Raw genomic sequence first — 25,925 nt, 5'->3', positions numbered from 1 at the left:
ACTCAGAAATCCGCCTGTCTCTGCCTCCCAAGTGCTGGGATTAAAGGCGTGCGCCACCACCGCCCAGCGAGGGTATATACTTCTAACAGAAGGAAGAAGTGAGCATTGCAGAACACTCAAGCGGGCTTGAGAAAATGGTTGAAAATAACAAGCAGAATCTTCCAGCAAATACAGAATATCAGAACTTGGGGAACTGAAGACTCAGTCTTTCAGTCACATTTCATTTTCTTTAAGGAAGTAGTAGTTTGAGACAGAGTTGATAATCAGTTTATATTTTATTTACCTGATTAAGCACTACACCTTCTTAAATAATAACATGTTAATCTTATGAAATGGAATGTGAGACATCTTACAGCTGAATGAATCTCTTATGGTTTTTTACATTTTTTTTAAGAGTATTTAATTTCAGACTAGTAATTGGCCCTCGTACCTTACCCTCCAGAGTGCAGGATTATATACATGCAAGCTACATGCCCATTATCTTAAAATATTTCATCCTTTCGTTCAGGCCTTCCAGTCTGCCTAGTTTGAATTTTCAGTACTTCTTTTTAAACAAAGAGCTTTGTATATATGGGCAAGCACTCTTTAACACTGAGCTGCAACCCCAGGCCATGTTCAGATTTTTGGCAGTTTCCATGTCCTTAGGATAACTACCATTCATTTAGTGTACACACTCAGACAAACAATACTTAAGAACTTGTGTTGTTCACGGGGTCTTGCTCACTCTTTTATAAAAGTGATTAAAAGAAAATGCAGTACCTTCTGTATTTGTGAGTCTGTTTTTTAGTTCATTGTTTTGTGATAAGGTCTCACTATGTAGCCTTAGCTAGCCTTGAACTTGGAGCAGTTCTTCTGCTCCTACCTCCCAAATCCTGGAATTTAGAGGTATGCACCATCACACTCAGCTGTTTGGTGTATTTATTTTAGGGGTTAGGATAGGTAAATCTTTTCCCCTTGTCAGCTCACCCTTCCATTTGTCTGTCTTCTATTCCTTACTCCCCTTTTGTATGTGCTAGAAATCAAACCCAGGGCATTGCAAATCCTAGAAAAGTGTTCTGCAACTAGACTATAGCATTGACCCTCATTTTGTTAATAAAAAAAAAAAAAAAAAAAAAAAAAAAAAACTAAAACTTCTGGACCCTTGTGGTCTTTCTATGTGTAGCCCTAGCTGTCCAGGAACTCTCTGCTGACCAGACTGGCCAAACTATGAAAAAGGTCTAGATGCCAGCCAGCCTCTGCTTCTCAAGGGCTGAGGTTTAAGGTGTGTTTTGTTGCCACCACCAGCTTATGTGTTGGGTTTTTGTTTGTTTGTGATTTTTTGTTTTGTTTTGTTTTTAGACTGTGTCTGATCTCTTCTAATTTTGACTGAGAATAATTTTCAGTGCTCAGTTTTGCTACTAGTTTCACAGTACTGAGAGGGAAATAGGTTCCAGAGTGTTGTCAATAGTTGGTAATAAGAGCTTATTATACTACTTCAGTATGCTTTTTTAAAGCTCCTAAGGAAGCTGGAGAAATGGGTCAGTGGTTAAAAGCCATTGTTGCTCCTGCAGTTCCCAGCACCCACGTAGTAGCTCCACCTGTGGGAGTTTGGACTTCTCTTTCAGCTTTCAATGACACCAGGTACATGCATGGTACAAATAACAGCTGTAAATTTTGTGAAAATTCATTGACAGAATTAAAAATGCACTTGGGATTTTATGCTTGGGATATAGCTCAGTCGGTATACAGTGCTTGCCTAGGATGGGTGAAGTACTGAATCCCATCCCCAGCACCATGTGAACAAAAACTGTAGAGTGGGGCTAGACCATTATTTTTCTTTTTTTTTTTTTTTAGATATTTTTTTATTTACATGTAAATTTCTCCTTTCCCAGTTTCCCCTCCAAAAACAAACAAACAAACAAAAACAAGAACAAACCCCTGTTGCCTCCCCCGTCCCCGTGCCTGCTACCCCACCCTCTCCCACTTTCTGGCCCTGGCATTCCCCTACGCTGGGGCTCAGAACCTTCACAGGGCCGAGGTCCTCTCCTCCTATTGATGATCGAATTTGCGATCCTCTACTATACACATGCTGCCAGAACAATCAGACCCACCATGTGCAGTCCTTGGTTGGTGGTAGAGACCCTGGGAGCTCTGAGGACAAACAACAATAGGCCATTATTTTTCATGTAATACATTTTGGTCTTTCTTCCAGGTCCTCCCTATCATCACACCCATACAGCTTCATGCTCTTTCTCTCTAAAAGAAAGAAGAAAGAGCGAAAGAAAAATCCAAACAAACCAATAAGTCAAAAATGACAGAACAAAATCAAAATAAAACATAAAAACATGAAACCTAGCTGGGCAGTAGTAGCCCAGCTTGGATCTCTGAAGACAGCCAGGGCTATACAGAGAAACCATGTCTTGAAAAACAAACACAAGGGGGCTGACTGCTCTTCCGAAGGTCCTGAGTTCGAATCCCAGCAAACACATGGTGGCTCACAACCACCTGTAATGAGATCGCACGCCGTCTTCTGGCAAGTCTGAAGACAGCTACAGTGAATTATGCCAGAGCAAGTGGGGCCCGATAGAGTGGGGCCAGCAGAGGTCCTAAGTTCAATTCCCAGCAGCCAAACACATGATGGCTCATGCCCAACTATCTGTACAGCTACAGTGTACTCATACACATAAAATAAATAAATAGAAAGAAAGAAAAACAAACACAAAACATAAATTCCATTTTGTATTGGCCAAACTTCTCTTGGGCATGAAGCCTGCCTTGGAGTGTAGTTGATACACCTAATAAACACTCCATTGGAGAAAACTGATTTTTTTTGTTTTACAACAGGTATTAGTTGCAGAGAACTTTTTGCTTAGTAGTAGAACTTAGTGTCTGCTTCCACTTCCCAATTGTGCAGTTTGTGTGGTTTGAACCTATGGTATGCATGCTGTCTCAGACTCCTTGCAAGTAGCAAGGAATTGAGTTTCAGCCCCCAACCCTGGTATACATAGCAAAGTTCAGCAAAGGATATATAAACTCTGTCACAAAAAAATCAAAACAAACCAGAGTATAGACCAGGAATATACTGTAAGTGAACAGTGGGCCACCAAAATTGAGAAGGTAATAAAGGGCCTGGTTTGATTTTTATTGAGACAGTCTCTTAGGCTACAGCCTAAGATCTCACAGCAATCCTCCTGCCTACGTTTCTCAGATGCTATGTCTGGAGGTTTTTTACAAAACCTTGAAAAACAGTTATACTGTCTTTAGTAAGTAAGCACTCGGTATTAGAGTACAATGGAAGAATAACTTTTAAAGCCTACAGGAAAATGATTGGGATCCTAAAAATTAGTTTTCTAGAGAATTACTAAAATACTTACTTCTTAGGAAAACACATACTGATTTCAAGCCAGCCATGATGGTCCATGCCTACAGTTACAACTATTCAGAAGGCTAAGGCGGGAGGATCTCTAGAGCTTAAGGAACATAGTAAGACTTTGTCTTAGAGGGTAGGGAGGGAGGGATGTTTTTGTTTGTTTGTTTTTAAACTAAATAGCTTTAAAAGAAAACAGATAGTCAAAGATGATAGGGCTCTAGAGAAGGGGAGAAGGGGGTGGTATAACTTGCACTGGAGGAAGGTTACCAGTGCTTACTTTAGCCACAGATAGCATAGGATGTGCTGTGCCATAAGGCAGCACAATTGCTCAATAAGTGCCTAGAAATGGTATGTTTGCAATATGCCACACCAACAAAACCAACAAACTTAGAGTAATCCATGGGAAAGAAAGTCCCCCCATCGATGTAAAAGAGTGATGTTGTATTTTTACCCCTATTGGAACTTGTAAACAAAAAGCCGAGATTGTAACTACTTAAGATAGAATGACCATCCATAAAGATCACATAAGTGGCTTTTCCATATGACTGCCCCTGCTTAGGCAAGTGAGACTACTTCTTAAACCAGAGGTGTGTGAAATAGGTATATTGACCTCTGGAGAGTCAGTGACTGGAGACCCTTTAAGGACAGAGGAGCCTGGGGGGGTCAGGTTCTTGGACTAACCTGCAGTGTTTTATGTTTCTCACAGATGTTCCCACAAGCCTGCACTTCCAGAGCATGCTGAAGTCTCAGTGGCAAAACAAGCCTTTTGACAAGATCAAACCTACCAAAAAGTTTTCTCTTAAGCACAGAGCAACCATGCCATGCAGTCTGTCAGATCCAGTTCGTAAAGACAGACACAAGTTGGTCAACTCCTTCCTAACAACAGCCAGTAAGTCTCCAGGAACTGAGGAGTCCTCTGCAATCACTATTGCCACAGTTCTTACCTCTCATATTTTTTGGTTTTCTATGCCTGTATTCTGGAATTGGGAAAAGCGTTTAGTTGTTTAATACAAATTCAACTCACAGCTTAATCCGTCTGATTGTTTTGGATGCTTTCTGATAGACTTTAGAAGCTATTTCAAACAGGCAGGACCTTAAATATTGAGTGAACAACCAGCAGCAATATGATGTGGGCAGGTTGACTTCTGAAGCCTGGTATTAACATTTCTGTTTGTGACTCCCTGTCCCTGTCCTAGCTATTGTACCATTAACTAGAATATTGAGTCCCAGACTATCCTGCTGCCCTGGGTATATAGCCTTAGGAGAATTGAAGAGCTCAGAACTCAAATAAGATTTGAGTAAATGTATTTCACAGCTCTTTTTTGTTCCCCTCTTCAGAGCTGTCCCATCACCAAACACGGCCTGACAGGACCCACAGGCAGCACTTAGACGATGTGGGGGCTGTGCCCATGGTAGAGCGAGTGACAGCTCCAAAAGCAGAGCGCTTGCTCCACCTACCGCCACCTGTGCATGACCCAACCCACAGCAAAATGAGATTGCGAGATCATTCATCTGAGAGAAGTGAAGGTACGGCCAGGCCCGGCACCTCTACCTGCATTGGCACTTGCTCAGAGCTTTCTGGGACAGCCCAAGCTTCTCTTAAACCCCCTAACCCAAGCTTTGTCCATCACTTGCTAGAAAGGCATAGCAGGGGTCACTGTTGCTTCTAAATGCAGGTCACTTCTTACTGCTACAATATCTGCCCAGTCCCCTATCTCCCATCAATTAGTTTGCTGCAGCTTTTTTATCCTCTAGGCTTAAAAAAGCATTTTTGCCTTTAGTGTATATTGCTGGCCTTCCTAACACACGTTAGAGGTTGAACTGGTTAGCCATTTAGCCGTGTATTTCTATTTCTCTCTTTTCTGTTGACTTTTGCAGTGTTGAAGCATCACACAGACATGAGCAGTTCGAGCTACTTGACAGCTACCCACCATCCACCGCACAGCCCCCTGGTGAGACAGCTTTCCACCTCATCAGACGCCTCCACACCCACCAGCTCTAGCTCACAAGTTGCAGCCAGCACATCTGTAAGTACCTATATGGAGTTGATAGGACACTCTTCAGATTACAGGGCACTCATAGTAGTTCTAGAGACCCATGTAGATACTTGACCCTCTGCGAAGTTTTCTTAGAGTTTTTCATAGTAAAAGTGGATCTCTGCTAAGTCGTGGGTAGATAGTTGCTGTAGCGGCAAGGGTGGGTGGTGGTGGTGGTCGTCATCGTCTTGTTGTTGATAATGATAATGGTATTTTGATGGGTTTAGTCGGTTGATTTTTGAGCAGGAGAGTACTGGTAACTTGTCCATAGTTGGCCTGGTTTGACGTACAACACACTGTCTAGAGACAGGTTTTCTGAAGGTGCTTTTTGACTCTTTGGGATCTGTTTTCACGCAGAACTTACGTACCATGGCACCCTAATCTTTTTATGCCAAAAAGTGAACATGAGAAGAAGCATGAAAGAGAACTATTTTTAGACATTCAAGACTACAATTTTCTTGTTTCTGCTATTGATGAATGGCACTGGGATGCTAAGAATGACCAAGGGAGAAGGTAGAATTAATGCTTTTGCAGGTGTACAGAGCAGAAATATACAGCAGGCTACTTGTGACCATATTTACACTTAGTATATGCATAATGGGAGCCATTTAAAGCATACTCCCTACCTTCTAAACTATCAAATCCCATTCAGGAAGTTATTTGCATAGCCATTCCAGATATAGTCTCATTAAACACAAACCTATAGCCGAGTATAGTTATCCAACCATCACTTATGGTAATTATAACAAGTGTAATTGTACTTGCAATAATAAGATCTGTTGCTGTGATATTTTTTAAGCACTTACACAACTGGTCTTGATGGTACAGGTCTGTAATTCTAACACTCAGGAGACTGAGGTAAAAAGGATCAATAGATATACATTCCATCCCATTTAAATCTATGCTGTCCTTTGATAAATAGATAGCATTATGAATAGTGATTTTTTTGTGGACGTGAAAACTAAGACTTCCCAGGGTTGTGTGTGTTTCATAAGGTGAGGTAGTTTGAAGGTGTGATTGTGATTCAAACCCTTATAGTCTGACTTCAAGGTCAGCTCTCCTACCAGAACATTACAAGGCCTTGGCCTGAGATGGGGTTATATGAAGCTCTGAGCTCACAGAATGTGCTCACTAAGCCCCTGGAATCAGGTACAAATTCAGATTGTTCTTTGGTTTTATAGATCACTGCCTCTTGCACATAGCCTTCTTCCTTCACCTTCTCTACTCATAGACTTTGTCTGAATAGGTGTATAGTATTCCTCACACACTCCACCAAACACTTGCCAAGAGTTTCACATAATCGGATAAAGAGTAATGAGAGTAATTCTCACTTTAAAAAACAAAACAAAACACAAACTCTTAAGGTCAAGGACTTAGTGTAAATCAGTATTTTTTTTTTTAATCTGTCAGCCCTGATGAGAGTCTGGAGAGTGGTGACTTAGACCTTAGACCATTTAGAATTAGTCTTACTAAATACGTATTCTATACATAGCATGCTAATGTTTTAGGCCCTTTTTTGACAGGGTTCCTCTATATAGTCCTATAGCTCACTGGCTCAAAATTCACAGAAATCCTCCTGTCTCTGCTTCCCAAGTGCTAGGGTTAAAGACAATTGCCACACCCAGCTCCTTTGGGCTCTTATTACCTCATTTATTCAGAGAATCAAAGATTTATTGAATAATAAGCAGAGTGATATGCCAAATTTAGGTTGATAAGCAAGATGGTAAGAGGACAAAGGGGTGCAAGGCCAGGGCTTTTAAGGTATTTGTAGCTGTGCTTCATAGGGATCTGTGTTAAAGTCAAACATAAAGTAACACTTAGGGTAGAATTGAACAGGAGGACCGTGAGTTGCCCAGCTCGGGCTGTATAGTAAGACCATCCAAAAGATACTTAAAGTAGAAGGGGAAAGACCACATGCTTTGTTTCTCTCTGTTGAGGGTGAGTGCTAGCAGAATGGGTGTAGAAGCAGAGGGTGCAGGCCAGAGGCCTGAGAAGTCTGAGAGAAATACATACCTTTTTCTAGCCGGAGCTTCATTCTTGACTAAGAAAGGAAGAGCTGGCTCTCTCAAGGCTCCTTAAGATGCATTTCTTGTGGATCATAGAACGTAAGCCAAGATGTGACAGTAACAGCTCAACCAGATAAGAGTTCCAAAAATCTCAACCATTGTAGTTAAGCTGTGACCTAAAATTGTGAGGTGGGGACCTGAAATCATTCATGACACCATCTGAAATTCTGCTTTTTAATAATCTTACAGTGTCCTACGATAATGAAATGAATAGATTATCTCACCTTCCAAAGAGATATAATAGTTGGTTAGGGGTAGTAGCTTAGCTTATCTTTCTTACTAACCCCTCCCTGTGGGCTGACCACACTTGGTGGTTTGGGTATGACCTCTTGGGTGTTTCCAGCTATATGTTGCCATGACAACATATTTGTCATCCCACTGTTTCCCTATGGCCTCTTACAGCTCAGTTAACAGGCTGCTTCAGAATAAGGTATTTGCTTTTTGGGCAGACGCAGCAGATAGAGTTCTCCTTCTGTCTAGGACTCAGTCATTTGGCTCTCTGCTTTATTCACTGTTTGTCTGGTTTTTTAAGACAGGGTCCTTCTATGTAGGTCTGGCTTTCCTAGAACTTGCTCTGTAGACCAGGCTAACTCATAAAGATCTGTCTACATCTGCCTCCCAAGTGCTGGGATTAAAGATGTGCAGCACTACGCCTGGCTTTATTACTCTTAGTAGGCTATGTACCATTTATGCACTTTGCTTCTGTTATTGGACCCTTGAAAGTATTACTTCCCCAAAGATTTAATGTTCTCACTTACTGTGGAAACATATCCTTTTGGGATTGGGGGCGGAAACTATAGACAGATCCTTCTTTTCAATTTCCTTCCACTCTTCTCTTTCCCCAAAATAATAGAAAGATGAGAGTTATATGAGGGCTGAGAAGGTGGTTGGTACAGACTTAGCTGAGGAATTGAGATCTTCAAGAGGAAGGTGTTTTCATCTCAGCTAAGGTAAGATGGTTTGTTAAGCTAGTCTTATTCTTTGAGCCTCTTTTTCTGGTAAAAGAGTTCAATGCTTTTAATCTAACTAGTTAACATTGTTCCAAGGGTAGCTCTTAACCACAGAGCCATCTCTCCAGCTCTAAAACAAGGATTTTAGATTTTAAAAGAGGAATGTTAAAGCTGGGCAGTAGTGGCGCGAACAAACCTTTAACTTGGAAGGCAGAGGCAGGTGGATCTCTGTGAGTTTGAGGCCAGCCTGGTCTCAAGTTCCAGGATAGCCAGGGCTATCAAGAGAAGCCCTGCCTCAAAAACAAACAAACAAGCAAACAAGGAATGTTAGTAGAATGAAGTAATAGGAACTCCACCACCACCACATTGTCTTAAAATCTAGAATACCCGTCTATAAAAATCTAGCAGTTCTATTCCCACGTGAACCCATGAAGGAGAAGGATGGCCAGGGAGAGTGCCTTGTGAATGGGATTTATTCTTTAGGGCTGCCACACACAGGGACACACATGCTACACACACGTGTGTCCCAAGAATTCTGCTCCCAGAGACAAACTGTTTAGATATACACTTGTTGCTGTGGTGGCCACTGCTACCCAAGGACCCATGTGCATGGTCATTCTGTCACATGACTGATGGTTTTAAATTTGTAACATTGTGCCTCCCTTGAAACTTAAACTTTTGTCTTACAGCAGCCAGTAAGGAGGAGAAGGGGAGAGAGCTCATTTGATATTAACAACATTGTCATCCCAATGTCTGTTGCTGCAACAACTCGTGTTGAGAAACTACAATACAAAGAAATCCTTACTCCAAGGTATAGAGAAGACCTGTTTATTCAGCTCCTCCTCTCCATATTCTCTTTCTCGTCTGACCAAGCAGTCCTTATCCTTGAATTGTTTTCTTTTTAAAAGAAAGGTCTGGGGCCAGGCTTGATGGTCCTTCCTGGTTCCCCAGAGTGTAATGTGGGCTATAGGTCTAGACTTTATTTCCAGAAACAACAATGAAAAAGACATGAGAACTCATGCCTGTAGTTCCAGACATTAGAAGGCTACAGCAGTTCAAGGCCAGCCTAGTCTAGAATGAGACTTCAAGGCTTTTTGTTTGGGGGAATGGTTGAGGGGGTTGTTTTCATTGGGAGTAGCTTCTTGCATGGATGGTGTATGCCTTTAGTCTTAGCAGTTGGGAGACTGAGGCAGATGGATTATGAGATTTGCTACCCACTTGGGATACATAGTAAGAGACTCTGTTTCAAAGAAGCAAGAGCAAATAGGAGGTGGGAGAGGGGTGCCTGATAGGAGTAAAATTATTTCTGTTAGCTTCTTTATTCCATTGTCTGAATCCACCAACCCAAAGGTCAAACCTAGCAGGCCACTCAGACTGTGTGTTTTAGAATACTGAATGTATTGTCTCAACATCAAATCAGATTTCTTAAAATGTTCATTTCATTTATAAGCCTCTATAGGAAAGTTCAAATATTGTGTTCTGTAGGATATGAATCAACTAATATTAAATACTATTTATTTAAAATTGAGGTTGACGGTCTTATCAGCCTCACTTCTAACTGCTTATATTTCTGTTTCCCGCCTTTGTGTGTGTTTGCATGTGGGGCTTCATTTAGAGGTAGGAGCATCATAGCCTGCCTACAATCCAGTGATTTTTTTTTTTTCTTTTCTTCCTGTTTGCAGCTGGCGAGAGGTTGATCTTCAGTCTCTGAAGGGGAATCCTGATGAAGAGAATGAGGAGGTAATACCATATTTATACTGTCTTGGAAGAACATGCACACCCACCCCAAACACTCAGACATAGGATATCAAATGTAAGCTCAGCATATTCTGTTAATAACAGCACTACAATGGGGAGAGACTGATTCTAGAATTATTCTGCTGATTCATACCCTTAGCTTCCTGGGGAAGAGAGATTGACAAAACTGCTTTGTTGCAGATCGAGGACCTATCTGATGCAGCCTTTGCTGCCCTGCATGCCAAATGTGAGGAGATGGAAAGGGCAAGGTGGCTGTGGACCACAAGTATGCCACCCCAGCGTCGAGGCAGCAGGTAATGGGCAAACATGGGTTCCCAGTATCTATTGAGAAAGGGAGGATGGTAGTTACAGAAAGTATGTTGAAAGGCCTACTGGTTAAAATAGAGATTTAGCCAGAGTTGTTTAAAAGGCCTCAAAAGTTGGTCCTCTATTGATGGGGACTGGTTTTGCAATATTAACTCTAGATGGCTCAGTAGGTTAGAAGTGCTTGCCCTCCCAGTCTCATGAACCATTTCCTTAAAAGAGTGGTGGGAGCTGGGCTGTGATGGCCCACACACCTGGGAGGCAGAGGCAGGCGGATCTCTTGAGTTCAAGGCCAGCCTGGTCTACAGAGTGAATTCCAGAACAGCCAAAGCTACACAGAGAAACCCTGTCTCAAAAAAAAAAAGAGTGGTAGGAGACCACCTATTTTTCTTTGACTTGTTTTCAAAACTTGAACTAGTCCCTATTGTGAATTCTCTAGGCAATGCTAATAATTGCTCATGGCTCTTAGACCTACCTGTGTAGGTAAAAGTGGAAGCAAGTACAGTCTTTATTTGCCTGGCAGTGGTGGTGCACACCTTTAATCCCAGCACTTGGGAGGCAGAGGCAGGCGGATTTCTGAGTTCGAGGCCAGCCTGGTCTACAGAGTGAGTTCCAGGACAGCCAGGGCTACAGAGAAACCCTGTCTCGAAAAACCAAAAAAAAAAAAAAAATTATTTATTATGTGTAAGTATACTGTATACTGTAGCTGTCTTCAGACCCCCAGAAGAAGGTATCAGATCTTATTACAGATGGTTGTGAGCCACCATGTGGTTGCTAGGATTTTAACTCATGACCTTCAGAAGAGCAATCGGCACTCTTAACCGGCACTCTTAACCGCTGAGCCATCTCTCCAGCCCAGTTGATGGATCTTAAAAGAGTACCATTACTGTCAGTTCATATTAAAATTGCCTTGATGTAGATGCCTTTAAATAACTCCTTACTACCCCCACCCCCCAAAAGAAGCAGAAAAAGTGCCTATGACTGTGTCCTCACTTACTGATTGGTATATTTCTTGGCTCAGGTCTTACAGGTCATCAGACGGCCGGACCACCCCTCAGTTGGGCAGTGCCAACCCCTCCACCCCACAGCCAGCCTCCCCTGACGTCAGTAGTAGCCACTCTCTGTCAGAGTTCTCCCATGGTCAATCTCCTAGGAGTCCCATTAGCCCAGAACTGCACTCAGCCCCTCTCACCCCCGTGGCTCGGGACAGTCTGCGACACCTGGCCAGTGAAGACACCCGATGTTCCACACCAGAGCTGGGGCTAGATGAACAGGTAAGAGGGGAGAGGGCAAGATATGAGGTAGAACTGGGAGCAAGCAGCATGTGCCAAAGCCAAGAGCTCTCCTCCTCTCTGTTGTTTGGAATGGAGTGTGGTTGCTCACTGTTCCTGTGGTACCCCACCTTGGGAGGAATCTCCTAAACTTCTCCCCAATAATACTAGACAGACTAGTTGTAGATTGCAGGCTGTAAGATTGAGGTCAGGGCCTTGGCCCTAGAAATTGGTCATCACCAGTTCGTCTTGTCTGTCCACAGTCAGTCCAGCCATGGGAACGACGGACCTTTCCTCTGGCCTATAGTCCCCAGGCAGAATGTGACGAGCAGCTGGATGCCCAGGACACAGCAGCCCGCTGCACTCGCCGCACCTCAGGCAGCAAGTCTGGCCGGGAGACAGAGGTGGCACCCACCTCGCCTCCTGTTGTCCCCCTCAAGAGTCGGCATCTGGCAGCAACAATCGCAGCTCAGCGCCCAACTCACAGATGAGCGGGAAGTGACTCTACAGACTCAATATTATTGGCATTAAAGCTTCAGAAATCTCTGCGTTTGATATTCAAACATCATATGCTGGAAATTTTCACAGTTTTTAGTGAATTTAAGGAATTTAGATCCTCCTTTGGTTGGTTTGGTTTTGTTGTTTGTTTTCTTGTTCTGTTTTCATGTCACACCTGAGCACTTCCTCCAGTTGGCAGACAAGTTCAGGAAGAGACCCTGCTGGCCTGGTCCTGCATGTCCTCTGTACTGTTGGATCACTGGACTTCCAATGTTAGATGATCACTCCTCCCCTGCACCTGTGGGGTAGGGTGGACCAGCCAAATGGCAGCAAGTAGAAGACTCCAGATCAGCACAGCCTTCTCAGATTAGGGTGGGACAGAGCAAAAGCAGTCTGGGCTCTTCCCTTCCCTCCAGTCTGTGACTTGGCTTAGCTCTGGTTGGTCACCCCCTTCATTGGTCTTCTAGGATGGAGCACCCTTCCAGCTAGCCTCTTTGCTCTGTTGGCTGGTTCTTGTCACTGAGCTCTGGGCCAGCAGGATAGCTGGCTTCACCTTGTCACCTGAACCTTGGAGGCCCATTTTCAGTTTCATCTGCATTTGGTCGTCTGTTTTGGCTCTTTGACTGCAGTGCCCTGCTGCAGCTGCTCAGGTCACCCTACCCTACCTTCCCCATTTTTTCTCCCTCCATGCCCTCACACAGATACGGTAGACCTTCCAATCAGAGCTTCTATGACCCATTCCCACTCCCCTCAAAACTAGGAAGTCCATGGAGTACACGTCATCACTTATGTATCATGTTTTCACTGACAAGTTCACTTGTCGTGTCTCCTTCACAGCTCTGTCAGACAGTCACTTAGACTCTCTTCCCCCAACCCCTTGCCTGTGGAACGCTGTCCAGTCCTAGCTGTGGTTTCCATCATTCCCCATGAACCTCCTGTTAGCCTTGTGCCTGTCTTATGTATAATCACATCACCAAAAAAAAGGGGAGGGGGAAAGGAATTTTCTTTTTCTGCCATTTTATAATCGTACAAAAATAGTAGGCAGACTGCTTAATGGTTGGGGTTTTTTCACAATTTTCAACATTAGTAATTTTTTTTTCTTTCTGTTTGCAAGTTAAAAGGTTTGTCATTGTTTCTTTAAACAACAATAATGCACCATATCCCTATGCATAAAGTGCTTCTTCTATTTATAAGGTTGAAAATTCTGAATAACCCTTTTAGCATTGTAAAAAACAAAAACAAAACAAAAAAAACCAAAAAAGACAAAAATTGAAAAAAACTTGTATTTTGTAAATATTTTCTTTTCCTGCTTTGAGCTGTGTAATGGCAGCGAACATGTAGCTGTCTTTGTTCTATAGAAATGCTTTTCTTCAGAGAAGCTGATCTTTGTTAATGTCTTGATTCTGTTTGCAAAGCACAGACTAGTGCTTAAAAAAAAGGAAGGAAAAATGAAAAAAATAATAATAAAAAAAAGATACAGAGAGTTGTGTCAGGCTTTTCTTGACACACTGGACTGTGTCTGACAGCATTGCTGAGCCCTGGTGGTCTCTCACAGTCCTGGGAATGCTGGGTGCATGGTGTGACCAGGGGTTCACTGAGGTAAGACGTACCATTCTGCTCTAGAGTGAAAACAGTTGACTCGTTGCCTCATTCTTCCCTCTGAGAGGTCAGTAGGGTAGAGTTTCAAATTCTCTCCAATGAAGATTTTTACTTCTTACCAGTCAAACTTTGAGGTGTTGCGATCAATGAAAGTATATAGTTTGCATACATTTTTCTTGTCATCTGGGAGAGACTACAGCTACTTACAAAGAGGTTAAGGGCCCAATTTCTCATACAGAACCAGTGAAGTGAGCTGGTGCACCTTCTCCAAGACTCTGAGTTGTTCTTTCTCAGATCCTAAAGGCAGGAAATTCCTATATGCATTAACTGTCTGCAGAGGCCAGGCACATTGGTGGGAACTGAGGAAGACAAATGTTTTAAAATTGGAAATCTAAGGATCATGATAATTACCAAAGAACTCAGGAGTAAGGGAGACTTCAGTGCCGTGCAGGATGAGACCCTGAGTTTGAATAATCCCAGTGTTCCTATGTGAGGTGGGAGACTGAGGCCCAAGAATCCCTAAGCAGCTAGGAGTCCAGATAACATGGCACATGTGTAGGAAAATAATGTCTCGGACAAAGGAGGTGGATAGGCTCACACCCAAGGTGGTACTCTGACCACATGCCAAGGCACTCAGCAAGAGATTGGGGCAGAGGATGGGCTATTGCCTAAGAAGATCCTGCACTTCATTAACAGCATGGTGTACCCCTATAATCCCAGCACTCAGGAGGATCAAAGCCAGCCTGGGCTGCATGAGAGACCCTGTCTCAAGAAAATATGGATTGTCTTCTTTCCTTTGTAATACTGTGAGCAAGAAGCTGCCCATCTCTAGCAGAAATACTCCTTGATTTATATTAAGATTCCAAGGTACAAAGGTACAAATTATGTATGCATGTTGGGGGTTGCAGCTGACTGGCTTGAGTTTGTTTCAGCCCCAGTCCTCTACACTTAAGTTCCAGAAATGAAGGGTCTCACACATCCCACACCAAACTTCGTCAGTTTGCATGAACTGGCGCAGGCCTTAGGAGCTCTTGAATGCTGCCTTGTGAGTTCAGCCACAGAATGCTGATTGAGGGTAGTGTGCCAGCAGTAGAATGTGAGAATGAACCAGGAAAGCTCTCACTCCAGCATCTGGCTTTTACTTTCATTTCCTGTTCTGAATTTTCTAAGTGGGGGAAAGAACTTGTAAACTATTTTTTTTTTTGTCTTGGAACTCATGAACAGAGATTTTGTTTAATCAGTAATAACTTTATTTCCAAATTCACTTTTACAGCAACAGTCAGTGTAAATCATTTGTTAAAACACAATACACTATATGGACATTCACAGACAGGAAGCTAAGCTAAGATGATTCGTGTCCCTCCCCCCACCCTCAGAATCACCAAAGAAATCATGGGACTTGCAAGCACTGGAGATCATATGCCCAGCACAGTAACTGCACAGGCTACAGTCCATCAGGAGGGTGAGATTGCAATACTGCCCAAAGTAACCCTTTCAGAAGCCAGAGAGGTTTGAAGGCTCATAAAGCCACAGATCTATAGTTGATTACTACCTCCACCCACATCCCCACTTACTTTCCTGGAGAACAGACAGGGATAAAGGAAGTGGTCTAGGCCACTGCTTGCAGTGTGTAGGCTATGGATCTGAAGTCAGTCCAGAGGTGATAATGATGTGCCAGTGGATTAGAGGGAAGGAAGCCAGGGTTTTGAGGAGGCATTGACTGTGGGCTCTGGGCACCACAAGAAGGCAGCAGGAAGAGCAGTTCATAGATTTCCTACACAAACCTGAGAGCTGCACCTGGCTGGGAAGGCAGGGACCTAGCTGGCTGCCTCTGCCTCTATCAGTGGGACAACCAAACCTCCAAATTCTAGCCTCACCTCTTCTCTCTAGCAAGTGGTCAAAGTCATGAATGGGGTTACAAGATGGATTAACGGCTACACTCCAAGACTTCCCTTTGCCCATGTGAATTATCTTAACATATCCCTCTTCCTCCCCCACCCTTCCCCCACAACACAAGCAATCTCAAATGGGATACACTCTTATCCTTGAAGTCAGTTTAAATGGAAACTATTGATAAAGTGAATTAAGAGCTTGGAGGAACCAGGCAAATTGTATACCCTATCTAGCCCACCCAAAGACATTGGCTCTGGAGTGGAGAGGCATGGAAAGAAAGGACAGGTGCCAGGGCCCTGGAGGATTGTCCTTACTGAAGTAACAAGCCAGAATCCCTTTGTAAACTGCCTATCAGCACTGACCAGATCACTCCAAACCACGATTTTTGGGCTGACTGCCCTACAAGAGATATGGCAGAGTACCCCGCCCCCCAATTCAAGGACAGGAACTGCAGGATGGGTAAATGGGTGTAAGAGAGAACCACAACAGGTAACCATGATGAGGGGCCCACGGACCGTCAAACCACACTTGCTTTTTTTTTTTCCTCCCTCGGACTTTTCACTTCTACAGAGAGCTAAGGTCCATCAGCAGTGGGGAGGCTCACAATAGGTAGCTCTGGGCACTCAGAGTTCTTTAATGGGAAAGACTGGCTGCTTCCTCCTATTCTCCACATTGTCCTTAACTTACCCAAGCCAGAAGTGGTCGACCTGGGCCTGAGGGTCCTAGTCTTCAAAGGCCTAGTCCCTGCAGCTGTAGGAGGTCATTGCAAGGTCAGGGGGCTGACACCTTGGAAACAAGGGAGTCTCCCAAGACTTCCCCTTCGTCCGTGGGGCAGTCTATCCCAAACCCTATGGTGAAGAGGCCAAGGCTTGGAGAAGGCCCAGGATTCTACTGGAGAGCGTGGAATCTCTAGGGTCACCCTCCCTGGTACTGGTGTCCTTTGCTCTTGTGATGCAAGAGTTCTTAGATGTCTTTCAAGGCTGCTGTGGGGACTTGAAGTTGTGATTAGAGAGGACCATCTTCACTCTACAAAACAGGCCAGCCACAAGCTCTTCCTGACAGGTGGAGCCTGCTGCCTCTAGCTGGTCCTGTGCTTCAGGCCTTGGCCAATGTCATAGACCTCCAATGTCACAATCCAGTGTCTGTGAGGTCCCAGATGCAGAAGAAACCCTTCAAAACATGGGATGTCCCAGTAGCACTGCACTGGCCTGGAGCCAAGTCACGAAGGAGCCAAGTGATGCCCACACCCTCCATCTCCTGTGGCGGGCTAGAACCTTTTGACAAATATTTCAAGATACATGCGTCCTTTTTTTTTTTCTTTTTTCTTTATCTTTCTTTTCTTTTCACTATCATAGTCACTCTGGTGAACCCAGACAAACAGACAAATCCAACAACAATGCAACAGGGTGCAGACAGGAAAGAAAGGGCTGCATCTATAGAGGTGGCTGGCTGCTCCAGCAGGGCAGGCAGCACTGTTTCCATGGGACCGGAGGAAAAAACACTTCAATCAAGGGGTATGTTCCCCAAACTGGGGTGTAGAGACTGATTACGTGCATGGGGACTTAATGGCGGCTGAGCTCTGGGAGGCTAGCAATCACAAGCTGGGGTGGAAGTGGAAGATGGGAGAAGTGTGGCCCTGCCCTGGGACTCTTGACTGTTCATACTGATGCCAGGACATTGGCACCTGACTTGGCTGCCTCCAGCTCAACACAAGAAGGGAGTCAGGCCTAGGAGGCAAACACTTAAGTTTTTTTTAAAAAAAAAAAAAAAAAAAAAAAAAACAGAGGTACCCAGGGTCATCTCCAAGCACACACTGGCTCCCATCCAGGATGGGAAGTGATGGAATGAACCAAACACGGTTGTAAGGTTCCTTGTGGGAGGCACACTGGTTGGATTCGTGTAACGTAGGACTAGAGACTGAGGCCCAAATCTTTGCCTTCCCTGGACTCCAACCCCTAGTGTAGAGTAGGTATTGCCCATATCTACCCAGGGGCCAGGGATGGGGCTGGGGCAAGCTGGGCACTCAGGACAGTGAGACATGATATACGGACGGCAGTGACTGGCTCTCGTGGCAGACGTGGGCATGATGGAACAGGGAGAGGGGATACAGTGGCTGCATGAGGGATGGGAGGCCTGGGACCCACACATCCCAGAATACCAACCCCATCCCTCACACTGCAGAAGTGCCAGAGGACCAGGCTTGAGAACAGGCAGATGTCCCCCAAGAGGCACAAGTCCTTACAAAGAACTAGTTAGCCCTAAAGTCCCAGGTCTATATGGTGGCCAACATCATGGCTGTAGTTCCAAACTTCAGAACTCAGTAAAGTTTGAGCTTTTCCTGTGGTTTGAGCAAAGGAAAACCCCTAGGCTCAGGACTTCCCACCCTGTGGGGAGGGAAGAAACCAGTGTGCTCTGGGATGTCAAGATCAGCCTTCAGAGACCCGATCTACAAGGTGCTACCTTCTGGTTGACCTTCCTTCTGCCCAATCCCCCTTCTCCCACAGGCTGCTCTTCAGAAGAGGGGCCACGCACACCCACTGAACCCCACAGTGCTTTAACAAGCAGCCATCTGTGCAAGCTAAGACAGCTGCAGGCAGCTGTGGCTATCTCTGCTTCCCAAGCTACTTGGCAGTAGTAGTCAGTGTCCCCTCTCCCAACATGCCTTCCTCACCTCTCTCTGACTACAGCCCAGCCATCTCTCAGCCTTTGCTGTCTCAGTCCTCACTCACACCCACACAAAGTCAACACCACCTGCCAAAGGCTCCACGAACACACCAAGTCTTAAGTCTCTCATTGCTGCCGCTGTCCCTGAAGCCCCTAGGATGGGGCTGTGGGCAATTAGCTGCCCTAGTCCCTCAGCCTCCAGAGCCTCCTTCACCCTCTAATACTCAGAAGGGAGGGTGGGGTTGGGGGGGGGAAATCAATTAGCAATTGCCCAAGGAAATGCTAGATTTTTTGGCCATGTTTTTACATGTTTTTTTTTTCTTAAAAATATTTTATTACTAGCCCACAAATCAATTTGGAAAGATGAAATTTACTCTTTTTTTCCCATCACTGATTTTGAAGTCCCGAGCCAAAGCTGAGCCACAAAAGCAGGTTAGGTGACAAGCTGGTCAGCCTGTCTATGAGGAGCAGCGGGGAGGGCAGAGGGTGAGGGGCCAGGTCATTCTTTTTTTTTTTTTTTTTCCACACTCTCACTCTCTCTTCTCTCCATGATTATTGACTGCCCCAGGGGCCTGATCACAAACCCTGCTTGGCCAAGGAAGCAGACACTTCATCAGCTAGTGTGGCAAGCTGTGGTGAGTCCACCATGTCAATGCTGCCCGTGGAGGACACGTTGCTGAGATGCCGTGGAGATGTATCCCCAGACACCACGGGGGACTTATACACGATTTCTGCTCCATGGTCTGTCTTAGCTTTGGCATTCTCCCTGAAGGTCAGCTTGTGGGTTTCAATCTGCAAGAAGTAGAGAGTAAGATTAATGATAAGGCTCTATATACCAGAGCTAGTCTGTGGTGGGAGGAAAACCATTCATTCATTCATTCATTCATTCATTTTTGTTTTTGTTTTTAAGACAGGGTTTCTCTGTGTAGCTCTGGATGTCTTAGAACTTGTTTTATAGACCAGGCTGACCTTGAACTCAGAGATCTATCTGCCTCTGCCTCCCAAGTGCTATAAGGTATGCACCACCACACCCCATATTTACTTATTCTTGAAATAAGTAAATATGGTGGAAAAGGCTGGTGTGGAATTCTTTTTTTTTGTTTGTTTTGTTTTTTGTTTTTTTGAGACAAGGTTTCTCTGTATAGACCTGGCTGTCCTGAAACTCACTCTGTAGACCAGGCTGGCCTTGAACTCAGAAATCCTCCTGCTTCTGCCTCCCAAGTACTGGGATCAAAGGTGTGCGCCACCACCGCCCAGCAGGAATTCTATCCTCTATCCAGCTGAGGATAACCTTAGACTTTGGACCTTCCTGTCTCCTTGTCCCCAGTGCTAGTCATAGGTATATGCCACTACACCTAGTTTATATAATGGTGGGGTCAGATCCAGGGCTTCCTGTATGCTAGAAAAGTATTCTATCCATCTAACTTGCTTGCATCCTTGTGAGCCATCAACTTGCTTGTACGGTTTTCCAACTAGCAATAGTTGTGCATGGTCTATCCTACACCTGCCTACCCAGTGACCTTGACCATTGCTTCTGTGTCCTTTTTTTTTTAAAGCAATTTTTTTTTAATTTATTATATGTAAGTCCACTGTAGCTGTCTTCAGATGCACCAGAAGAGGGTGTCAGATCTCATTATGGGTGGTTGTGAGCCACCATGTGGTTGCTGGGATTTGAACTCATGACCTTCTGAAGAGCTGTCGGTGCTCTTCCCCACTGAGCCATCTCGCCAGCCCCACTTCTGTGTCCTTTAACTATTCCACACATATAGAAACAGATATGTATGTGCAAGTAAATCCATGTCTACTTAACCCACATGGGAACAATATACACAGGGCTTAGCACTTTGCTTTTCTTACTGGATGCTTGCTTCATTACTGCTCACTTAATTTTTAATTAATTAATATATTTACTTATCTAGTGTGAGGAAGGATACCAGTATTTAGCTCTGGTTTGCTTGGAAACCACCAGCCTGGCTTAGAACTCCAGGTCTGCTTCCTGACCATAGGGGAATTTTAATCCAGCAACATGGCTGCTCTGAGCCTATCCAAAGACCTTCTAGGACTGTGTGATGTGGCTGGCTGGAATACAGACATGCTCTTAACTTTAATCCCAAACGATGAAAGTAAAGATAGTTTGTAGAAGGAAGCACACATGTTTGAAAGTGATGTCTAACTGAGGGACAGACAAAGTGATGGATCAGAGGAAGATTTGACAGAATGAGTCAGAGATAGGACACGCCCACCTCTCACAAGGAGAGAGAAGAGAGACAATTTAAGAGAGCAGAGGATGAGAGAAGGAGGGGTCAGTTTTACTGGGGGAGTTTTACAGAAACAGGTTGAAGAGAGAACAAACTAGACACAGGTGAAGACAAAACAAGCCTGAGAAATAAGAAGGAGCTCATCTATTCTGGCTGAAGCTTCTCTTCAAACTAACTGATTTAATCTCTTGGCCTCTCCTTGAATTGCTCTGCTTGGCCTCAAACGAACTCAAGCAATCTGTTCTAATCTTCTGGCTCCTTCTCATTCTGTGGCTCCTTCTGTCTTCACCTGTGTGTAGCTTGTTTGCTCTGCAACCTGTCTCTGTACAGCTGTCCCAGCAAAGCTGCCTCCTTCCTCTCTCTGCACTGCTCTTAAGTAGCTTCCCTTTCCTCTCTCCTCATTGGGTGTATCCTATCTCTGATTCATTCTGTCAGATCTTTCTCAGATTTGTCACTTTCTCTGCCCCTCAATTAGAAGTCACTTTCAAGCATAGGTGTTTCCTTCTACAAACTAACTTTATCTTTACCATTAGAAATTAAAGGTGTGTGCCGGGCGGTGGTGGTGCACGGTTTTAATCCCAGCATTTAGGAGGCAGAGGCAGGCGGATTTCTGAGTTCAAGGCCAGCCTGGTCTACAGAGTGAGTTTCAGGACAGCCAGGGCTACACAGAGAAACCCTGTCTTGAAAAACAAACAAACAAATGAAAAAACAAAAAAAAAAGATGGCCGTCTGAGGCATGACCTGGGCTCTGGGGATGCTGGACAACCTCTCTGCCAGCTGGACCACAGCCTCAGTCAGCATTATGACTTTGCTCTACCTCTCTGGTAACTAGTGGGAAAGATCTGCCTTGGTCTTCTGCCTTGTTCTTGGTACATCAAGGTGAGGATGAGAATCTATCTCCAGATAGTCCATAGAGGACCTTCTAGGACAAACCTTCTAACACTGCAACCCTTTAATGCCATGGTGACTCCCCCCCCGCATCATAAAATTATGTCATTGCTACTTTATAACTATAATCTTGCTACTGTTATGAATCATGATGTAAATATCTGATATGCAGGAAATGATGATATGCTACCTCCAAAGGGGACAGGACCCACAGGTTGAGGTCTTCATCCAACTTCCTATCCCCGTATGACCTCCCATTTGGCCCCCTTACCTTCTTATTCCCTCCTCCGGGGACATGGGTGATGTTATCCAAGGAGCCAATCTTCGACTGGACTCTGTCCTTAAAGTCCAGCTTCTCTGATTTTACTTCCACCTGGCCACCTCCTGGAACACAACCCACAAGAGCCTCTTGTCATCTTCTGTGGTCTGGAGGACTTAGTATATGTTAAATGAGCTTGCAGCAGGCAGAGCAAAGGCTCAGGGCTGCTGGAGACTTGATTTTAAAAAAGTAGGTCAGGTGTCAACATTCAGGAGGGGACCATCTGAAGACATGCCCACTCTGACTGCAACACAGGCTGGCCCAGTGATCTAAAGAACAACCCATCCACAGAGAGCTACCAGGGTTCTCCTTTATCTCGAAAGAGGCTTAGCCACAGGAAGCCCTTTTTAGGGCTTGCAAACTACCTGCTTCTCTAGTCAAGAAGGTGCCCATAGGATATTTACCCTGCAAAATCTTCCTCCTGAGGTCATTCAGTGCTACATGAAGTAGCATTACTTTGACCCCTCCTTCTCTCTTCCTTTGTTCTCTTAAATTGTCTCTCTCTCTTCTTTCTCCTTGTGAGAGGTGGGCGTGTCCTATCTCTGACTCATTCTGTCAAATCTTCCTCTGATCCATCACTTTGTCTGTCCCTCAGTTAGACATCACTTTCAAACATGTGTGCTTCCTTCTACAAACTATCTTTACTTTCATCGTTTGGGATTAAAGCTAAGAGCATGTCTGTATTCCAGCCAGCCACATCACACAGTCCTAGAAGGTCTTTGGACCTTCCTGCTTGGCCAGGAGAGGCATACTAAATTTTAAACCAATGCCTTCCAACTGTGGAGATTTACTTACGAACATTCTGTAAGCCATAGCCCCTCAAGACCTTGGAATCAAACTGCCCGTCAGATGCACAATGAGGAGAGAGACCCTAATCTCCTCTTTGACTCGTGTCACCACACCACAGTGTAGCAGGAGAGGAAGTGACCTCTACTGTTTTCCTGGGAAGGGTGTTTTCTTTGAACAACAGCCCAGAAGGTCTCATGTTATAGCTGGTGTAGCTGAAGTGTCCCCCATGCTGGCTGGGACAAGGCTGAGATGTTCACAGAGTCAGCCTTTGGGGAATTCCCCTGATCAGACCCATGGCCGGTCCATTTATACAGGCTTTTCTGGGGAGCCATAGGGATGGGATCTGAAACCAATTCCTCCACCCCTTGTCTGGGCTGACAAGCAGGGACAGACCCAGGTCCCAGGCCACACAGCATTTTCACATTTAACATTCACTGGCCTATTCTAGGAAGCACCCACCAGCCCAGCCAGCACTCCTGCCCCAAAGTCTGCCTTCCTCAAGTGCTACCTGGCTTGTGATGGATGTTCCCTAATGAGCCACACTTGGAGGTCACCTTGCTCAGGTCCACTGGCTTGTAGACTATTTGCACCTGCAGGTCAAAGAGGATGGGAGAGACAGAGAATAAAGGGGGTTACATTACCAGGGGTGTAACACAACACAAAGCCTGATGGACCATTTGTCAGTGGCTCCCATCAGCTCCTGAATACATCCCACTCAGGATGGAAAATAGGCTCCCCAAATCCAGCCAACCTCCATCCCCCCAGGGAGCTGGTCCTCACCAAGTAGCTGTGGGACCTAAAACATCTTCAATCCCAGAAATACAAGACACTCTCATGGAAAAGCAGAGATGCCTGGTCCTTGTACGTGAGCATCTCTGTAGCAGATACTTAAATAAAAAAAGACAAATCGTTTTATTGATGAAAGACCGGTGACACCCAGTGGAGGAAGGAGCCTTCGCAGCCCTGCACCTTCTCCTCAGGAGAGACTCAGAGGAGAAGCCGTGAGGATGGGTGTGCTTCATCCAGGAAGCTCCCATGGTCCTGGACCACCGGTCGGCAAACAGGACCCAGAACAGCTCTATATCTGACTCGGAGTAAGAGCCAGTTGGTGTCTGGACACATAGTCTCCTGAACACTTCAGCCTCTACTGAGAAGAGCAAAGCAACACCAACAGAAGGCAGGCACACAGCGAAAACCACAGCTTCAGTGAGCATCTCAGCAAGCGTGGTGGGTAAGCAGACAGGACACAGAGGGAGACCCGCCAGCCCAAGGGTCCTTCATGTGACCCAGCAGCAATGCCTGCTCTGGCAAATGACAGCTAGCTTCCCTGACAGGACACCCTGCAGGAGACCACCCAGGTAGACGGGGCTCCTGGAAGCCAGTCTCTCAGATCTGTGCTTTTACAGCTTAGATAGCAGAGTCCCATGGGTCCCCCCATAGAGACCACGGTCATTCCAGGAGTGAGGAGGCTCATTTCCTGTCCTGGGAGAGGGGGATGGGGCTCATGTTCAAGAAACAATAAAGCAAAGTGGTTTCTACAGAGGTCTCAATGGGCAAATCACTCTTGTTTTCATGGATAGCCGTGTTGATGGCGTGTGTGTGTGTGTGTGTGTGTGTGTGTGTGTGTGTGTGTGTTTTCTGCTAATGTACCTGATGGAAGAGGAGCTGGGGTGTCAGCCTGCCCCTGCAGAGGAGGGTGGGTAAGAAGCAGATAAATCCCAAGGACCTTTGCAAACAGATCCAGAGGACTGTAGGAGTTCTGGGCCAGGGCCAAGGCCTCCAGGGAGGATCAGGAATGCTACAAGGACCAGGGCCTCCCTCTGGCCCTCGTAGAGTCATTAGAGAGTCAGAACCAGGGGGCATGGTGGGGGATAGGAGATGGTGGAGGCCTAGAATGGCCAGAGGAGAAAGGAATGTACTGGGTGGGGAATGGGGGAGCAGCTGACCGGGGTACTAGATCCCACACAGCAGCAGCTCTGGACAGTAGCCCACAGCCCAGCCAGGAGGTGGAGATGGAGGAGAAACAGCCTGTCTGCTGCAGTTCCCTCCACCCTAGAGAGAGCCAGGAGCAAGCTGGATGTGAGGCCAGGGATCCTAACAACCCAAATGTCAGAGGCCATAACACTAAGAGAGCTTTGTCTACAGGTCCAACCTGTAGTCAACAGTGGCCACAGGCTATCTTTGTGACTCTATATAAGGTCCTAGGCTAGCTCTTGGGCTGGCAAATTGCAGTACACGTTAGAAAGTTCCCTGACACTCTAGGCACTGTAACCTCACCAGACAATCATCATGTGACCAGAGCTGCCAGGAGCTGGAGATTCCCAGCTTCCCCTGCAGGAGCATCCGCCCTCTGCAGCCCTTAGGAGCCAGAGCTCTCAGCCCCAGCAACAGACCAGACATGAGCTAAACCAGACACTTCTGGCTTTCCTCCCTAACCACAGCAGGCCTGGGCTGGGAAGCTAAAGTATCATAAACAACATGACAGGGCCCAGGGACAAGGACAGTGATCTTAAAGATCACCTTCCCCCCTTCCCCCCTAACCCATCTCTTTCTATACACTGCATCAGACAGGGCAGTCGCTACAGTGTAGCCAACAACCCCGGCAAAACAAGGAAGGGAGGTGGGGTGGCAGGATTGGCCAGCCCACAGTGGGCCGTGGAGGACAGAGGAAAAGGCAGACACAGTGAGTAAGCGTGAGAAGGCAGAGGCTGCCGGGCTAGCACTTGCTGCTCTGGGGCCACAGGCCCAAGAGTCAGAAGGCAGGGCAGGTGTCAGGGCCGGAGGCAGAAGCACATTGCAAGTATAAACCCTGTGGGCTAGGCACTTTCTGGAAAGAGAGCCCATCCCTGCATTCCAGCACTCACAAGGTGGAGCCAGCAGCTCTTTTCAGAGAGCTCAGGCCCATCCTGGGACTGACCCAGAACGGGGGTGGGGGTGGGGGGAGGGGGGCGTTGGGGGGCAGGAGCTGGCAGGGAGAGGCCTGGGGCCACTTTACATATCCTGCCCTGTTGGGCACAAGCCAGCCAAGAGGACAAGGGAGTCCCTAAGCCCTCGAGGGAGCATAAGAACATCTTGCAGGGGCTCGCTGAGGATGTGCTGGGGTCCCCAGTGGTGTTTAAAGGAGGACAAATTTAAAATCCTTTCACTGGAAAACAATGCAGGCAGGCAAGGGTTCCTGTCACCGCTGTGCAACCAGGGTCCCTGTAGTGGGGGAGGGGAATGCTAAATTTAAGGGACAGGCTTGGGAATTATTTCCTCTCTTCGAAGATGAAGGAGACCCAGTT

At 45.7% G+C, this 25,925-nt stretch overlaps 2 protein-coding genes across 14 annotated transcripts in view; one reads left to right on the top strand and one right to left on the bottom strand.

Annotated features, from left to right (window-relative positions):
* The window catches only part of Kansl1 (KAT8 regulatory NSL complex subunit 1), a 134,048-nt gene extending 120,334 nt beyond the window's left edge, over positions 1 to 13,714 (top strand). For 7 of the 10 annotated variants that reach the window (XM_031350970.1, XM_031350965.1, XM_031350964.1 and 4 more), the window contains 8 exons: positions 4,056 to 4,238; positions 4,688 to 4,876; positions 5,228 to 5,376; positions 9,091 to 9,212; positions 10,084 to 10,141; positions 10,340 to 10,452; positions 11,484 to 11,736; positions 11,997 to 13,714. In XM_031350970.1, coding sequence (XP_031206830.1) covers positions 4,056 to 4,238; positions 4,688 to 4,876; positions 5,228 to 5,376; positions 9,091 to 9,212; positions 10,084 to 10,141; positions 10,340 to 10,452; positions 11,484 to 11,736; positions 11,997 to 12,224 — 1,295 coding nt within the window. In that variant the 3' untranslated portion in view covers positions 12,225 to 13,714. The remainder of the gene's footprint in view (positions 1 to 4,055; positions 4,239 to 4,687; positions 4,877 to 5,227; positions 5,377 to 9,090; positions 9,213 to 10,083; positions 10,142 to 10,339; positions 10,453 to 11,483; positions 11,737 to 11,996) is intronic. The other 3 variants (XM_031350972.1, XM_031350973.1, XM_031350971.1) reach the window with 1 other exon arrangement.
* Positions 13,715 to 15,057: 1,343 nt separating this feature from the next.
* The window catches only part of Mapt (microtubule associated protein tau), a 102,820-nt gene continuing 91,952 nt past the window's right edge, over positions 15,058 to 25,925 (bottom strand). For all 4 annotated transcript variants that reach the window (XM_031350978.1, XM_031350975.1, XM_031350977.1 and 1 more), the window contains 3 exons: positions 23,150 to 23,231; positions 21,805 to 21,917; positions 15,058 to 19,179 (listed from right to left, as the gene is read on the bottom strand). In XM_031350978.1, coding sequence (XP_031206838.1) covers positions 18,964 to 19,179; positions 21,805 to 21,917; positions 23,150 to 23,231 — 411 coding nt within the window. In that variant the 3' untranslated portion in view covers positions 15,058 to 18,963. The remainder of the gene's footprint in view (positions 19,180 to 21,804; positions 21,918 to 23,149; positions 23,232 to 25,925) is intronic.

The sequence above is a fragment of the Mastomys coucha genome, unplaced genomic scaffold (assembly GCF_008632895.1).
Source record: "Mastomys coucha isolate ucsf_1 unplaced genomic scaffold, UCSF_Mcou_1 pScaffold5, whole genome shotgun sequence".
Taxonomy (NCBI): domain Eukaryota; kingdom Metazoa; phylum Chordata; class Mammalia; order Rodentia; family Muridae; genus Mastomys; species Mastomys coucha.
Note: the sequence above shows the minus strand (reverse complement) of the source record. Positions and strands in the feature narration are given on the sequence as shown.